We start from the raw sequence: 18855 nt of genomic DNA on the forward strand, positions 1-18855 counted from the left end.
ATAAAACAGATACCAACAAATTTTATATTCAGTACTAATATTTATTTTCTTGGTAAAGAAGAAACTACATATAAGTATAAATAAGCTTTTGTAACTGCCAGACCAATAAATTAACATAAATTATATAGCAGTATAACTATATTTATGAGATCAAAGCAAATATAATGTACATTTATTACAGCGTATTTTTGATAAACTGATAAATAAGACTTTCAAGTAATATATGTGTATCAATAAAGCATTACTTAAAGATGCATTCTGTATGGTTATTGCTATAATAGTTCAAAAATAGATAACCAAAATTATGATAATAGAAAATTTATTGCATGTGAATAAATGTCTAACTAATAGTTTATATAACATTTAAAGCCAAAATAAAGACCTGCAATAGACAGATTTTTAGCTCTTACATAATGCATCTTTAAAAAAATCGGTATGGTATTTAACATAATCTCAACAGTAGGCCTACATTACCAGATTACCAATAGGAATACAATTTTGTTTTTTTTTTTACATTTGAGTTTTACTCTACTTTTCTATTGTGTCGATTGTATTGGAAATGGTTATAACCCCAAAAACAGTTAAGACACTTTTCCATAAATCTACACAGCACAGCCCTGCATACAAATACTGACAATTTAATTAATCAACAGGGTTACATGATCTGAATAAAATAATAAATAAATAAAAATAAACAAAATCAGATTGCAAGACTAGAAACCTTAAAACCTGTTTGATACCTTTTTCTTTGTCTTTTTTCTAGTTAGGGAATTTATGACCAGACAGTATCTAGATTCCTAAAAGCACAACTGAAAGTATGATCCTAAAATTGTCTATCAATAAATGAAATGAAATGAAATGGGGTTTAATGTTCTACTGTTCTGCTATGACTGGGCTAATGAAGACGGACATACACCATAGTGTGCTGTGAGGAAAATTTTGCCCGAACTGCGGCGCTACAGCCTACTCTCATATAAAATTCTTGTATGTTCAAGCCCATGTTCAAGGGACCACGTTTTTTCTTCCCATCCAAACATCTATTCCCTGTACCTTTCCAGGCCCTCTGTCCTGCATCATTGACAAGGGGGGAAACAAGCAGGAAAATACAGCTAACACTGGGATCGAACAGAAGACCTTCATGTTAGCGAGCCAAAGTCTTACTCACTGAGCCTCTGTTGCTCCCGTCTATCAATAAAGTAAATTTGTTAATATAACCAGTTTTTTTTCACCTGTAATCACCATACATGTACTTTAATTCGCAGGGATTTGGAATAATTCCTTACCTTACACATACATGTACAAAAATAAACTCTGTAATAATAATAATAATAATAATGAAAAACAATAACATATTCTATTTTAAACAGCACCATTCTTTGTGGCAAGCCATTGATCTGGCAAGTCATTCATCTTAAATGTTTTATAGAAAGAACATTCATGTCAGGGACACTCTCAGAGGTCACAATTTTCAGAGCAGAGTAGCAAAACTTTCAGAGCATAGCAACATAATTTTCAGAGCATTAACTATTTTGTGACATAACTTTCAGAGCATAGTGACATAAATGTTTCACACATCTGCCTAGGTTAACAGGTAACAGACAAACATCTGAATAGATAAATATTTTTTGAAAATACAGTTTTTAAAGAAATTCTCCTCAAATAATCTAGAAAAGTTTCTTCTTAAAATATTTAAAATGTACCTGGTAATTTTCATAGTTTTGAATTAATAATAGTTTATAGAACTCCAAAACAGAGGTAAAATACACATTATAAATAGATTCTGAAAAAAAAAATCTGGAGCTGGTCAAGAACTCTATATAATGAGGACAACGTGGTAATTCCCTTAATCAACAATCACAAAGACAAAAACTTGGGAAGAACATATCGGAAAAGAACTTAGGCCCCACCAATTTGATTTTCTGTTCTTTCAGGTCTTGATAACTAAAAAGCCAAGTCCTATACAGGTGTTCCTGAAGAACAAAAAATCAATTTGGTGGGGCCTAAAGCCCTCAACTAGTCTAGAAACCATGTTTGCACTGGTCAGTGTTGATCCAAATCAGTTAAGTTTAAGAACTATGCACAGTAGCACTCACAGTAAAGATTTTCCCCAAAATTAACATTTTTTTTTTTGAAAATGTTATAAAAATCTGTTAAGAATTGAACTTTGTAGAGCGAATATGGACACAGATCACTAAAGATTTCCCCATTGACTCCAATGTTAATTCTCGTATCTTAGACCGGCTCTAACTTTTTCCCAAATTTTCGTTGGGTAGAACGCTTTCTACCACAGATGGAGCAACATGTGGCAACCACTTGCCCAAAAGCACGTATGAGGTTCTTCATGAAAAACTTGAGATACACAAGCTGGAAGTAGAGACAAGTAAACATGCAATTTCAGGCCCTACATTTCAACCTAACCAACCTCTCAACTCTTGTATCCTTCCGCATCAAAATTATGAATATTCACCAAAACCTGGCAGAAAATGTATTTTCAAACCCTTTTCCTCGATTCTACACCAAAAAGTCAACAAAAATCGCCATGCAAAAGGGGGAAAAAGGAAAAGGGAGAGGAAGACTAAAAATAGCTTTGGCCCTTGTTTCGTGGGTGACGGCGTAGGAATATTTGGTGATCTGTGTCCTATATGAGTACCATTAAATGTAAGGTATCAACAATCAGGGGCCATAACTCTTGAACTGCTTTTGCAAAAAATGGTCAAAATCTTCACTCACAACTAACTAGTTCAGTAGATGAACACAACTCTATACAAGTAAGTTGATTGCTCCCAGCCTCTCCAAACAATTCTGTCAGATAGGAAACAAATCATTGACTTTGTTACTGTCAGATAGGAACCAAACCACAACATGTAACCACCATTCTAGATGCCTCTATCTGAAAATAACTTGACTTGTCAACGCAGCTCCTGCATCTATCAAGATAGCAGGAGCAGCATATCCATTAGGCTGCATGTGTTGTTATCTTCCACTAAGAGTATTAAAGAAATGCAAAACATGGCGACAAATGAATAGCTAGGGGCTATAACAACATACGACCAGACGAAACACGAATGTGTGTAAAAATATGTTATGTTTGTTGTTTTTTGATTTGATATTTTTGATACCTAGATCATTCATGACCTTAGTTAACATTATTCAATAAATTCCTCTGAAACAATGTACATAAACATATTGTGATAAAATAATAAAAATATATCCATTTTGCTACAACTGGCTCCTTTAATAAAGGTAAAATCATAATCTTGTTAATACCAATGTGATCATCTTATCACTTTGCAGAGTTTCTGAATGTTTCACGTCCCACACACTAGGTTTTTGGAACCAAGATGTATGACAAGTGAAGGTCACAGCCACTGTTTTTTTTCCCAATATATTCCTACTTGTTCTAAAAAGAGTAAACGAGAATAATTTGGTCGCTACAAAGTCACAGTCAAAAATCTAGTATCTCTTGTTCAAAGGGCTAATTTTCATATAAATAGCAATATAATCATCATATCAATATTGTTTTTTGTAAATATTAATCACCTTCTTTGAGAATTTCAATTTTAGCATAATAATATCAAATACAATTTTTACAACTACAATGACTAATATTACAATCATGATGATTTCAGTATAATCACATCAATGACAATATTTGTATAAATATCTACTGCAATCTGGGGGATATGATATCAATCCTAATTATTACAATACACACTGAGTCTAGTTGTGTGGTTTCAATTCCCCGCTTGTATGTGACAAGGAGTAGGGTTGCCTGTCAAACCTGTGGGTTTTCTCTGGGTCCTCCATTTTCCTCCCACTGCTAAAGATTCCTACACGCAAGCCTTAAATAAAATTGAACCATATGTTAGTCCCAAAATGACCTCTGGATGTTAAACCCCATTTCTCCCTCTATATAATACCCATCTGTATCAATATAATCGTGATGATATGATGGATATTTGTTCTTAACATCATTGACAAGTAAATATCAATATTAACATACATGGTAATAATATCATACCCAATACACTGGGTATATTTTGCATGAAAAAAGTAAAACAATTCATAACACAATAAATAGCTTACAAATATAATTTTTATGTTTCTATTTTCCCTCTAATTAATATCATTTAATTATCATTGTGTTCAAAATAACTAATAACATAATACATAAAATAATTATACCATAATTTGATTGTTTTAAAACTTTCATAATCGGCTAGATACTAGCCACAAGAATCGACCCCACCCAGACCCTGCCATAAGAAAATATGAGAGGACTAAAGAATCCCAACCTAAAGGTGAATATGCAAGCTTCCAGCCTAGCAAGTGTTCAGAAGGTGAATGGATGGTTCCTCTCCTAATTTACTAATTCAGGCAAGTTTAGGTCTGGGTGAGTGATGTCTGCCACCCGCCCTCTTTATGTAGTAAGTAACACAAACCATTTGAAAAATATGAAAAAGTTGTTATTACTATAACCCTGCAGTTCCTTAGATTTACCCAAAGCAACCCAAAACAACTTGAATTACCAAAAACATCATAGTTTTTATGGTTTCCTTTCTTTCTGTATGTATGATGAATAATATTCCCTAATATTCACTCTATTTTTTAAATAGTTCTGAAGAAAATAACATACCGGTAAATAAATGGAAGATATAAAAACAAGAAAAAAAACTCTTAATTGTTACTGTAATGATTATGGAGTCAAACTAGTAATTCTCTCCCTATATTGGCTTTAATGTTAAATCCTTGACATTTCTTGATCTACAGCATTTGTTTAATAACATACTGATCATCTTAATCTTTATAACCACAAAAAGCCTGATATAAAAAATATAAGATAAAGTGCAGTTAAAGCAAAATACTGGTCGTTTTGGTTAATTCAAGTTGATTTGGGTAAATCTATGGGCTCCTATAAACCTATAAGTACATGCTGACAGTAACATGGATTGAAACATAAATTTTGTTTATAAATTTATTCAGAAACCTTGCAGCTTCTCTTACTTAATAAGCAAATTTATATTCCCATTAATGTCGCTGACATTATAGCCTACAGGTTCTAATGAAAATAACTTGAGAAATGTGACAAATATTGTGAAAAAGTAAGCCCCTTCAGATTCTTAATTTTTATATTAACATAAAGGAAGATAGTATTAGAGAAACTGTTTTATTTAATAAATATATACTGGTAATATAATAACTTAGAATATATGTAGATCTTGAGACATTTCAATTTTGGCAAAAAGAAAAACCTCATAATATATTATAAGTAAACTACATATTAAAATTTGGGTTTATTAAGAAATTGATCATCAGCTAGATACTAGCCATTAAAATGAAAGATATGTAGGAGAAATCCCAGATATATTTCTGTGATGAAAGCTTTCTAGGAAAATATTTAGGTCAAGTTAGCAGGAGGAGTTGGAGATGAACATCTTGACTAGTAGTAACCTTGTGCCTGGATGAATCTGTCTATACTCAACATGGGGACCTTCCATTGAATTATGAAGTTTGTGTCCAATTGATCTACCTTGATTTAATCTCCTTTCTAACCAACGCAGAGATGCCCTGTCTTGGGAAAGAATGGTTTTAGTTTTAACCAATTAAAGTAGATGTCGATAAACTTCTAAGAGAAGTGAGAACTAATAAGGAAATGAAATGAAATGGAGTTTAATATCCTACTGCTCCAACTGGGCTAATGAAGACCGGAATTAATAAGGAAGTAGTTATATCTAAATGTAGACCATTCAATACAAAACAAACAAAAATAAATTAACAATAGCTAAATAGAATGTAAATGAATTTCACAAGTTAAATATGAGACAATAATATCTGGCAGTTTGATCGATTGTATTAATGGTAGAATAGATCTACTAGTCTTTTTACTTACAGTCGCTCTTATCACATCTCTACATAGTCTCTTTAAACTAGACGGCTGACACAAAACATTCATCACAAGGTCACACATCTCTTTATGATGCGACTCAAATTTTGGCAAAACATTCCGTATCATGTCCATATTGATAATTTCCAAAATAACTTCAATAAGTTTGTAGGTTATCTTCAAAGACGTCAAAGCATTTTCGAGTTCGTATTCTGTTATCCGTGCTCCATGCACCAGCAGAAGTGAACTAGTAGCAAGTTTACCCATGTTGATAGAATAATAAAGTGCGTTCAGTTCTCTCTTGTCTAATATGTTAAGCTTAGCCCCATTATTAACCAATAATGATGGAATTTCCACAGAGAAATGCCGAACCGAGAAATGTAAAATAGGTTCTTGATCAAACATACGGACATTCACATCAACATGTTCCTGGAGCAGACGTTTCAATACTTCATTTGGATACGAGAATTCAAAACAGTACGCCAGTGCTACAGAGCCATTTTTATCTTTATGATTCACATCTGCATTATATTGTAATAATAAATTGAGTATTTCTATCTGTCCTTCTTCACAAGCCAACGCCACAGGTTGAACATCACGAAAATCACCTTGATTGACATCTGCTCCAGCAGCTAGTAGCGCCCTCACTGCTTTAGTCTGATGATATTGTGTAGCTACGTGTAGTGGTGAAAACCCTCGACAATGCCAACCACTGTCTGATCTAGGTTTATTTACATCACAACCTAAACAAAACAAGGAAAAACATGAACATGATGACTTAGATTTTTGATACCTCACTGTTTTCAAACAGATTAGCCGAAAATATTCGCTTTGCACTATTATTACTGATAGGGATGACATCTGGGCCAATTAATCAGCCCTCAATATTATCTTTTTTTCTTCTGCAAATTAAATTCTAAAACAATTTTTTAAATTATTATGAAAGAAAATAAAAGTGTTTGAAGTGTATCTGGATAAAATATATTTCCTATTTAGTACAAATATGTACATAAAATAGTATGTGCAGACGTAAAGGTGCCAATTCTGCCCAAATGGGTCTAAGAGCACATATTTATCTTTTATGAGTGTATATACACTGATTTACATTCATCTTTTAAAACTTTTATTGCCATTTCAGTTCATATAAGTGAATAGTCCAAATTGAATGGCAGGAATTGTTAGTCCAGTCTACATCAGAAGTACGGTTTGACATTTCACTTACGCACTGACATTTTTTAATCGTTCATAAGGTGCCTGATTACAAATGGCGCTAGAGAACATAAAGTACACGTTCTCATCGACTGATTTTAAAATTGTTCATTGTGTCTTAAATATTGGATGTCAGGATCCAATATTTTTACAGCAAGATAAAAGCTTCAATATTGATTGGAATGGACCAATAAATCGTGTTTGCAATGTTGAAGATGTGAATAATATTAAGCTAGAGCTTTACGCGCTTTGAATAAAAAAGGATCTGGCAATTCTATGATCTTTTAACAGCACTCATCATAAGAGAAACAAGTAATGTTATCATCATTATCTGCTGTGCATTTTGATTTCAATGGAAAATGACATTTTTCAATTCTATATAGTTGTTGCTGCAGTTATTCTATTTGGCAGACACTACGTACCTTGATCTATCAACAGGTTAACTATTTCATGATGATTATGTTTACAGGCGACATAGAATGGACTAATACCATCTTCATCTACGAGATCAACATCACAATGGCAATCTAATAATATTTCTACAATGTCTTTATTACCAGTATAACAAGCATGATGTAGTGCCACTCTCCTGAAAATTGTTCAAAATAAAGTAATATAATTTGAAGATGATGAACCAATAGAGTATAATATCAAAAATATTAATAGTTAACGAGGGGAGATAACTACATATTTTGTAATATGGAGTCAGACTATTAATTCTCTACCTATTTAATGCAATGTTCAATTTTTTTAGAACATTCCGATGATCTTAATCTGTACAACCACAGAGAACCCAACATGTCACAATCATCTGATAAAAATATTAAAAGGGGTTCTTTGCTACACCTGGTGAAAGGTATTTATAGGCAGTGACATCATTTTTGTACGTTATTTACTTCCTGATCCTTCCTCCCTAATATTATGAACATTCACCAGCATTCAAACACTCTTATTTGACCCTAGACCAATTGTCATGCATAGGCAGTGGGGGGTGGAGGAGTGAGAAGAGAGAATTGCTACAACTAGAAACATAATATTCGTTCATCACTTGTCTACGATATCACTCTAGGTGGAAGTGGAGGTAAAACCCCACAAACGAACGAATGAACGATCGTCCATCAGGTGAGGCAATTACTAGTCTTAATCCATATCCACAAAACAATCGACGTTCCTTCATACAATTCAGGTGTGCCTGGAAAATGGTCTTAGACTATAAGCAAGAAGAAAGATTAATTCAGATAATAGGAGCGATTATTTCCCAATAAGATTTACCTCTAGTTAATTAAATGAGTTCTGAGGGAACACATTAACAATCTTCAAGAATCTGATCAAAAACTTAATCATTAGCTAGTTATAAATATTCCTTAACCTACCCATGATTGTTTGGAAAATTAACATCTGCACCATGACTTGCTAATATGCGTACTATTTCTGTGTTATTCATTTCAGCAGCTTTATTAACAGGTGTACATTTGGCATCTCTGTAAACAGGTAAAAATATATATTTATACATCCTTTATTTTCCTTGTGGGTTTTTTTGGACTTTGATATACAATTAAGGGGCTGAATTCTACTGGTTTTAACCTAGTAGCTGAAATATGAGTACAAACTATCCTCCCCATTTAGCTATAAATAGTGGTAAGTGTGGTGCACTCTGTCTAGAACACTTAGGGGATTGGGTGCCTGAATGTTTTAACATGTGCACCTTGGATCAAAACGTTTGTCACTGAGTCTGGTGGCATGGTTTTGATTTCCCGTCTACACATGACAAGGTGTCCAACCTGGTTTTCCTACGGGTCCTCCAGTTTTTTCCCACAGTTAAAGTGAATTATTGAAATAAAGTTGAATTAATCCTGAATCTCTCTCTCTCTCTCTTATTTGAGAAGTTCAGACAGCAAACTACTTTTGTATTTTTCTTAATAATGGAACCTGTAATTTAAGTTTAAAATTTGAATCAGTTTTAAGTTTTAGTGAATAAGAATGCTGTAGAAGGCCTATACTCACTTTGCCATAAACCTATCTTTACAGTGAGTGTTGATATCTACTTTCATAAGACATTCATTGAGTAGGAAGTCTACTATATCTCTTCTTCCTGCTTCTACTGCCAGCCATAATGGTGTGCAGTTATTTTGATCTACAGCATTTACTTTAGCTCCGGCTGCAATCAGCATTTCTACTGCCTTTAAATCACTATTTTTACAAGCACAATGGAGTGGTGTTTCTATAAAAACAAATTATATAATAAAACTGATTAGATACTAGAATTAAAGGTGCATTATTTTTCATGCCTTAAAAGACCACTGTATTGTGATCGTTGTGCTTTGCCATTAAACATGCATGATGCAAGAAAGACTTGCAATAGGTAGATTTAGCTCTAGTATAATGCATGTTTAAGTTAAACAGGTTTAAAATGCTGAGGATCATTAACAAGTTTAACTTTATCACCTGAAAGCAAAATTTTTCTAACTCAGAAGGCCTTTTATTTTAAAACTTTGCTTATCTTGCTCTTCTGAAAAGGTTAACTTAGAAATACATGAAATGTAAGTTTCAGCTAGCTTTAGACATGCAAAGTAAGTTATCTTCCTGGCCAAATGATGACATGTGCCAGTACATTCGTAATTAACCCTTAATCGACATAGTCGAAATAGTTAAGCTGACTTGGTTTATAGCACTGTGAACACAACATTCCATTGCCCAGTTTAAATATAAGCATCTGAACGACATATAAGATTTCCACAGTTCCTGAAATCTGCATTTAACAATATTTATTAGGTTATTGTTAGTTTAAAAGTAGTCTACCTGTATAATAACCATCCTCCATATTAACTTCTTTATGCTGTAGCACATATTCCAAAACATCATACTGTTTATGTAATACAGCGGTATATATCACAGATTTATTCTCAAAAAAAATATCAACCTGAAACAAATAATTCACATCAACAGTGAACACATTTTGCTTATTAGGCCACACCAGTGTTGCTATTTCAAGGGGCATAACTCTTATCGTCATTTAAGCAGACAGATTCAGACCACAATTAATCATGCGTAGACAAAAATATTCTAATTTGCAATAAAAATAGATGCACCTCACTGCTTTTCATATTTAATTTCCGTTAGAAATTCAAATTTGTAAAAACTAGAAACTGCGTAAAATTTTTGGTCTGTAGCTTGAAAATTGACTGACATACCAGCATTTAAGTTTTATCAGTTACCCACAAGATTTCGAAACAAAATATGTATCAATAATTTACTCGAGATTCAGATATCTTTGTAGTGAAGATATAAGACTCAAATTTGGTAGTCTTAAAGCTTTCGAAACAAAATATGTATCTATAATTTACTCAAGTTTTAGATATCTTGTTTTTACTTTTTTAGTGAAGATATAGGGCTCAAATTTCGCAGTCTTAAGGAACTTTTTGTGTAGATTACGTATCTGCAATCAGATTACAGGTGAGTTGTAGGGTTCGCATGCTACTTGGTCATGAAAATGGAAAAAAATTTGGTGTAATTGTATATTTTCTGGATTTTGTAGTGCCCCAGGAGCTACAAAGTAACATATATAGATCCAAATTTTGGCCTGTCTACAGATTGCCAGTAGTACTACGTAAGAAACATATGAAAACCAACCAGTCTTCACTAAATTCCCAGAAAATTGGCCTCGAATATGGTTTCCGACACAAATTTTTGAAAACTGCCTCATATTTTCGAGCCGATTGAATCGGTACATGAACACCTAAAAATCTGACACTTGGTGAAATTATAGTTTATAGTAATTTCTCCAACATATGTTAAAACCATTCTTGTCCCATGTCATCTAGACCTTTTTTTCAATTTTCAATTGGGTCAATCTATGTCAATTATCACCCAAAAATCGTTAAAACCGTACCCTCTTCCGAGTTTACTGAAATTTGGTTTTTATGCTTATTAGGGCTGAAAAAGCTGTTATTCCAAATTTAACTCGAACAAAATGGGTGTGTCCGTAATCATTCATATGGCCATAACCCAATAACTTATATGTCAAAATTGCTGAAATATGTATTTCTGGAATGGGAAAGGGGATGATTTGATGTTTGAATCATATTTATCTATCTTTAGGAAAGTTTGCAGCAGTATACTACAGAGCTTATCCATGAACATAATCCTGCTTTAAGTGCAACGACACTGATTTTCAGCCTCAAGTGTGAATATTTAACTTGATTTTACATGCATATAAAAGATATTATACCTCCAATTGATTGACATTGTGTAGAAAACATGTTGGGCTAAATTTTTCACAAAAGTTCATCTCAAGGTTACATGCAAGGTCAAATTCAAAGTCTAAAGGTCTTCACTCTATATTAAACACACCTTTGCCAAAGATAAGTGTTGATTTAGAATCCTTGTAGAATTCTCATTCCAGAAATACTTATTCCTATTGGTTACTGACTTATGGTCATTTGAATGGCGGCCACACCTATTTTGGCCAAAATTCCCACCATTGGGTGGACCGTATCTCAGGAACTGTTACTAAGTGTTAGTTGGATCAAGCTAACATTTTGAATAGCACACTTTTCAGCCCTAATAAGCATATAAACCAAATTTCATTGGGTGATAATTGACATGGACCAAAACACAGATTTTGAAAAAATATTGAGATGGCATGGGACAAGAATGGTTTTTACATATGTTAGAGAAATTACTACAAACTACAATTCCACCAAGTATGAGATTTTTAGGTGTTCATCTACCAGGTTCTATCGGCTTGATAATTAGGCAATTTTCAAAAATTTGTGTCTGAAACCATATTCGAGGCCATTTTTCTGGGAATCTGATGTAGACTGATGTGTTTTCATGTTTCTTAGGTAGTACTACCGGCAATCTCTAGATAGGACAAAATTTGGGTTTCTATCTATTACTTTGTAGCTCCTGGAGCACAACAAAATCCAGAAAATATACAATTACACTAATTTTTTTTTCGGTTTTCGTGGCCAAGTAGCATGCATGCCTGTAATCTGATTGCAGATTCGTAGTCTACACAACGATGTTCTTTATGACTGCCAAATTTGAGCCCTATATCTACACTAGATAGGTAACCAAGCTAAAAAGGAACCGAGATCTTTGGATTATAAACTTACATTTCAAGTTTCAACAAAATCGGATAAAAATTGTGACCTCTATTGGGTCTACAACATTGATATACTGTACCATATTTTTACGCTATTTGAGAACGAGGGGCGGCCATTTTGTCTGTCAGTTTTGGGCCGATTTTCACGAAATTCAAACTCGGCCGTCCTTAGGGTGTAACGGTGATATAATAATACATTTAAATCGGATAAAAATTATGACCTCTATAGGGTCCACAAGCTAAAAATGCAATTTTTTCTACAATCAGTGGCCATAATTCAGGAAGTTATGGTCCGATATGTGCGAATATCGAAAGGAACCGAGATCTTTGGGTTATAAACTTACATTTCAAGTTTCATCAAAATAGGATAAAAATTGTGACCTCTATAGTGTTCACAAGCTAAAAATGTGATTTTTCGTACAATCAATGGCCATAATCCATGAAGTTACAGTCCGATACATGCCAATATCAAAAGGAACCAAGATCTTGGGGTGATAAACCTATATTTCAAGTTTCATCGAAATCGGATAAAAATTGTGACCTGTAGAGTGTTCACAAACAATTGTGGACGGACGGACAGGGGCGACGACAATAAAAATGAAGGCGTATAAAAACAAGATATCTGAAACTCGAGTAAATAATTGATACATATTTTGTTTCAAAATCTTATTGGTAACTCAAAACTCAAACGCCTGTATCTCTGTCAATATTCTAGTTTTTACATGTACAACCGTTTTTTTCCCATATTTCTTTTTTGGGGGGGTGGGGCAATTTCCCACCAATGGCCCACTTGACATGGAATGATCATAATATGATAGAAACAAAGTGTGCCGGCCAGTACATGCTTCAAATTATGTCTGTCTTCATTAGCCCAGTCGGTGCAGATCAGTACGACGTTAAACCCCCATTTCATTTTATTATGATACTGAAACTAAACCTACATGCACTCCACTCTTTAGCAAATCAAGAGCGTCATCCTTCCTGCCTTCTTTAATAGCTGTATGTAACATTTCACCTAACTTACTTCTCACATTTCCCATTTACAAATCAATCTTTATAATTATATCACATTATAGCTTATCATCATTCTCTGAAAAACATAATGGAATTTTTTTTTTTTTTTTTTTTTTTTTGTAAACTATAAAACTATATTTTATTCAGTAAACTAGCAATATGGAACAAAGAAAGATTCCCCATCCAAGTGACAAATTCTAATTATAAGACCTGCTATTTAATAACTTATGAATTGTTTACTGAGTAAGTTATGAATTCTTACCCCGAGTTCACAAAGCATTCTCCGACTTAAGTTAAGAATCTACTCAAAATTGTTACCATATCTTAACAAAAATATAGCCCATTATAAAATTTTTGTTGTTTTAATGTATCATATATGTCAATAAGAAATAATGTGCAAAGTTGTGTGCTTCTGGATCAAAGACATTTCTCGTAAACAATGATTGAAAGTTGAGTAAATTCTTAAATTACGTCTGAGGATGCTTTGTGAACTCGGGGCCTTCTTATTTAATAACTTATGAATTGCTTACTGAGTGACTTACATTGTTTACTACTGAATTGCATATCATCATCATTATACAGACAAGCTTTCCAAGTATTGGCAATAATAACTAACATACTGTTGGCATTTACTGTGTTGTTATGCTACAGTGAGTCATGACTTTCACACTCCACACTCATATTATTGTACAGGAGGTTAGATCAAAATGTCTATCATGCAAGACGTGCATGATTGAATCATGACAAACTTGAATGATGTGCATGATGTAATGTAGGTAGAAGAGTATGAAATTTTGTTTTTAAAAAACAAATGGATGGCAAGACGCCAATTAATTTGGCCATATAAACAAAGAACAAATAGAGCTTTCAGATAATAAAACATGTACCAAAGCTATAATGAAATGAAATGGTGTTTATCGTCCTACTTTTCTGCTCTGACTGAGCTAATGAAAGAGAGAGAGAGAGTGAAATGGGGTTTAATGTCCACTCGACACAAACTAGGTCATTTTGGGACTAACATATGGTTAATTTTATTTCAATAATTCGCTTGCGTTTAGGGGTCTTTAGCAGTGGGAGGAAACCAAAGAACCCGGAGAAAACCCACGAGGTTGGACTGACGACCCTACTCCTTGTCACGTACAACTGGGGAATTGAAACCCCGCCAGTTGACTCAATTCATATAACATTTCAGGCCTAAAGAAAGATCTGCAATAGGCAGATTTAGCTCTTGCATAATGCATGTTTAATTAAGGAAACAAAATCAAAATATCGAAATCTGATAATATCCTCTGGCCTAGATTCAAGAGGATTTAAATCAGGCCCATCAATTAGATTACCTAAACACATTAAGATGGCGAGGAATGTGTTATAATATCATGACATCATACAACAATGAACAAACTTGGCGATCAACCTACTGCAACACCACAGACAGTTCAACTGGGAAGATCTGTTTTGTTGACAGAGAGAGAGAGAGATGGTATTTAATCCACTGAACACAAACTAGGTCATTTTGGGACTAACAAATGGTTCCATTTTATTTCAATAATTGGCTTGCGCATAGGGGTCTTAAGCAGTGGGAGGAAACCAGAGAACCCGAAGAAAACCCACGAGGTTGAACAGGCGACTCTACTCCTTGTCACGTACAATGACAGACCTTATGATACGGCTCGCACATGCTAACCATTCGGCCACCCAACCCCCTGTTAAGAAATTGAAAAAGTAAAGTGTTGTTTTAATGTATCAAATATGTCAATAAGAAACTAAGTAGAAAAAGTAAATCGTTGTTGGACTGATATTCCAATTAGAAATTCAACTTTTACTATATTGTAGTTTGCAAGGGATTCCTATATAAATGGCTTAAATCAATCTCAGGGACTTTAATGTATAGTAAAAATGGTAAATATTTTAAACTTTTTTTAGGCTTTTTTAGGAATTTAATTTATTTCGGGTTGTTTTTGTTTTTTTAATTTTAAATCATTCTTTCAAGAAATATTACGAAAATAGCAACATTGGCTTTTTGCGATTTCCACTAATTAGTAATAAGAATAGCAACATTGGCTTTTTGTGATTTTCACTAATTAGTAATAAAATAGATAGCACCCCACCATTTTTTGAAAGAGAGTCTATAATAATAGTATGAACCCCACTATAAGACAAACTCCAATACTCTAGTAAGTGTAGGTGCAAGAGAACCACAAATGAGCGACTATACTATATACCGGAAAACACCCGGAAAACACCGAAAAACTATCGGAAAACACGATGTTATACTGAATACCGGAAAACACTAAATACCGGAAAACACCGTAAATAGGTAACCCGGAGCCTGGTCCTCTGTGTGCGGTCTTATAGACCTAGGGTTCCGGTATTTAGTGTGTTTTCCGGTATTTAGTGTTTTTCCGGTGTTTTCCGGTATTCAGTATATAACATGGTGTTTTCCGGGAGTTTTCCAGTGTTTTCTGGTAGTTTTCCGGTTGTTTTCCAGTGTTTTGCAGTATATAGTATAACCCCAAATGAGTGGCAAAGCCCTTTTCTCTACACACTCACCTACCAACTTACTAACCACATAAAAATGTTTTTAAAATGCACCGAGTTCCTAAATTAAACTAACACTATACAATTTTTCTCTTTTTTGTTTATCATTAGGACAGCTAGCTTCTGTTGTTTTATAAGGAAACGACTTTCTACCAGGCGGCATGGCTAATAATATTAATACACTAATAATAATAATAATAGTTTTCTATATAGTCAGCTGATCGAACTGTCATTTTCAGCCGGCATAAAAATACCTATCCTATGATCTATGATAATAATAGGTTTACTAACACCATTCCTTTTATTTGAGAAATTTTGAAAAAAAAAAAAACGATGAGAGTTTTGTTTTTACATTCCATCAAGAAGATGAAGGAGTCTTACCATAATCATCGGTGCCCACTAAATATCACGCTAAATGGACTCTAGTCATTGCTTGTGTTCATTTTCCGACAGTCACTGAAAAGGGCTAACACTTACAAGTTGAATATTCGTATTCGTAAATTGTCTCGACTGTCGCGCAAGTACTTGTTACGATAATAAACGAAGCCTCGGTTTTCTATGTTCAAGTAGCTAAGTCTCTAACTCAATATCATTCAAAGTCTTCGACACTGAAAACACAAATTATTTGTCAATTTAAATCAACACTGATGTTGTGATCTTACCGGGAAAAGATGGGCTTCCGATATCCAATATTTAAAACAAAATAAGCATTTTACCATTGGTACACGAATCGTGTACCATGGCCATTTGTAACAAGGGACTCGAAGAACGAGGCTAAACATATTCCACAAGTCGTGTCAAACGGTGACGTCATATTCTTATCTGGGGAGCATACGCAATAAATACTATCGCCGCAGACTGGAATAGCCCGGGCCCTTATTCACGAAAACTTAAACTAAGATAAAATCGAAATTTTAAGAAATACTGCAATTCGATTGGCTGACCAATAAAATCAATTTGCATATATCCAATGAAGATCTTCCTCAGTGTGCCGCGAAATTTTGAACGGCACACTAAGAAAATGTGAAAAACCACGTGTTCCCAATTGAGTATTCACTGGTGTATACTCATAAGTTTATAGCTGTGGCTTTCATAATTTTGGGGGGTTGGGTGGCTGAATGGTTAGCATGTGCGCTCTGTACCATAAAGTCTGTCATTGAGTCAAGCGAATTATTGAAATAAAATTTATGTTAGTCCCGAAATGACCTAGTTAAACCCCATCTCTCTCTCTCTCTCTCTCTCTCTCTCTCTCTCTTAATTTAGTTTGAGTTATTCTATGTGTCTATGACTATAGTCTCTGTCTATGGTTGTATTCTGTCTGACTTACCATGTTTTTATTTTGCAAAATTAAAATATTTTTCATATATATTTAGCCAAGTGTGCAGCTATTTTTTCATGTTTTCCAAGGTGTGCCAAAAAAAGGTTGAGAACCACTGCGCTAGAAATTGCCATTCAATTGAGACTTCTGGCGTATTTTGCCAAACATAAATGATTAGAAATTATAGTAAAAACGGAAACGATTGAATGTAAATCAGTTTAAATAAACATTCATTGTACATTATTATATTAATCGCGACCCATTTGTGTCCATTTCTAGGTCCTAAATAATAATATTAGCGATTTAGCCCATTAACGTTTATGGCAGACAGTATCTAATACATGTACACTCAATGAGTAAATACCTCAGCCATCCGATGATCTAGGAAGTTGATTGTGAACTTTCCTTGTGGATAAATGCCTAAATGATAATTTATATAACGTTTGAAGCCAGAAAAAGACCTAATACATCTTTAATATAATCTGAGCAGCCCTGGATTTTTTTCTTGTGGTTAACCCAGTTCTTTGAAAATACCGGTAGGATATTTTTTCGAAGAAATAAAAATTTCAAGTTATTCAGTTATTCTTTAAAAATTATTTACAACCATGCTAAGTGTAATATATTGTATCACAATAATTAATATTTAACATTTAATATTCAAGATAAATAATAATATAATTTTACAAGATTCCAATATTTGTTTCAATAATGTTTTTTACTTCTCAGGATATTATTTCCTTTTTAAAAAGTATAAAATTCGATTTGTCCCGGTGTAGTTTAATCTGATCTGACGATACCTGATTAAAATCTATGGTCAAATTAATGTTTCTAACGACGGCCAAATTTTCTACATTTTGGTTTAAATTAAATATATATGAAGAGAAAAAGAAATTATTTATTGTTGTTCCTGCATTTCGTGTATAAAAAATATTTTATCAAAGATGGTTAGGAAGGTATCTTAAAAGGTAGTGATAGGGTATAATATAGGACGAAATAAAGAATATCGAACTTTTAATATTAAACGTACTTCAGGATATACTTTTGTATTCTTTTCTACATAAAGAATTCTAATCACGGGGGGTAACTCCTCTTCATATTCCTGGATTCAGACTAGTAATCCTCTTTGATGAACATTCCGATGATCCTAATCTTTAAAACAATAAACAGCCCAACATGTCACCATTTTTACGTCTGTCAAAGTAATCTATAGGCTCTGACATCAAATTTGTACGTTATTTCCCTACTTACTGATCCTTCAGCCTCAAAATCCTGATTATTCACCAAAACATGGCAGCATATTCTTGAAATCAGGGGAAGCAATTACTAGTCTTAGTCCTGTATACCCACTTAATCTTAATGGCCAATAAAAAGTTAACTTTCTAGCTACCATGTCAATTTCCAATAAAACTGCAAGCAATTTTAAAGATATAACATTTTTTTAAAACATTATTTTAAAAAAAAATGCTGATGAAAAGTATAGGAGGTGAAATTTCTCTTACAGCACATTGCATAGCGTATGCCCGTCTTCATTGGCCCGGTTGGTTCAGAAATTAGAAGGTTTGAACCATTTTATTTTATAATAATAATAATAATAATAACTTTATTTAAGAAGGGTATACTACACCTTATCATATACTACAACTTATATTGTGATTTTCTCGCAATCTTTAATAACATCCCAATCGTCCTATTAATATAGGCCTATACTTGACTATCAAATTATTGAGGTTTGACAATACTGTGACACTATTATATGGACGTTCGCTCAATCACGGCCTGATAAAC

At 33.5% G+C, this 18855-nt stretch overlaps 1 protein-coding gene across 2 annotated transcripts; it reads right to left on the reverse strand.

Annotated features, from left to right (window-relative positions):
* Positions 1–476: 476 nt before the first annotated feature.
* On the reverse strand, positions 477–16201 carry LOC126829748 (putative ankyrin repeat protein RF_0381). Of its 2 annotated transcripts, none has more exons than XM_050559862.1 (7): positions 16134–16201; positions 13142–13290; positions 9893–10013; positions 9098–9314; positions 8467–8574; positions 7516–7682; positions 477–6627 (listed from the first exon to the last, which is right to left on the reverse strand). In XM_050559862.1, exons 2-7 carry the CDS (start codon positions 13238–13240, stop codon positions 5783–5785), a joined length of 1557 nt encoding a protein of 518 aa, XP_050415819.1. In that variant the 5' UTR covers positions 13241–13290; positions 16134–16201; the 3' UTR covers positions 477–5782. The 2 variants fall into 2 exon arrangements, with proteins under 2 accessions (XP_050415819.1, XP_050415820.1); XM_050559863.1 differs by lacking the exon at positions 16134–16201 and adding an exon at positions 13757–13882.
* Between the last annotated feature and the right edge of the window lie 2654 nt (positions 16202–18855).

This window comes from Patella vulgata, chromosome 8, assembly GCF_932274485.2.
Source record: "Patella vulgata chromosome 8, xgPatVulg1.2, whole genome shotgun sequence".
In the NCBI taxonomy this organism is placed as follows: domain Eukaryota; kingdom Metazoa; phylum Mollusca; class Gastropoda; family Patellidae; genus Patella; species Patella vulgata.

What these genes read in the sequence shown, in the direction of transcription:
- LOC126829748 (XM_050559862.1), bottom strand. Translation starts at nt 13,240, where the DNA reads ATGGGAAATGTGAGAAGTAAGTTAGGTGAAATGTTACATACAGCTATT. An exon ending in GGAGGATGGTTATTATACAG is followed by an intron (nt 9,315 to 9,892) that starts GTAGACTACTTT and finishes TTGTTTTTATAG; the next exon opens with AAACACCACTCCATTGTGCT. An exon ending in TAACCTGTTGATAGATCAAG is followed by an intron (nt 6,628 to 7,515) that starts GTACGTAGTGTC and finishes TGTTTTGTTTAG; the next exon opens with GTTGTGATGTAAATAAACCT.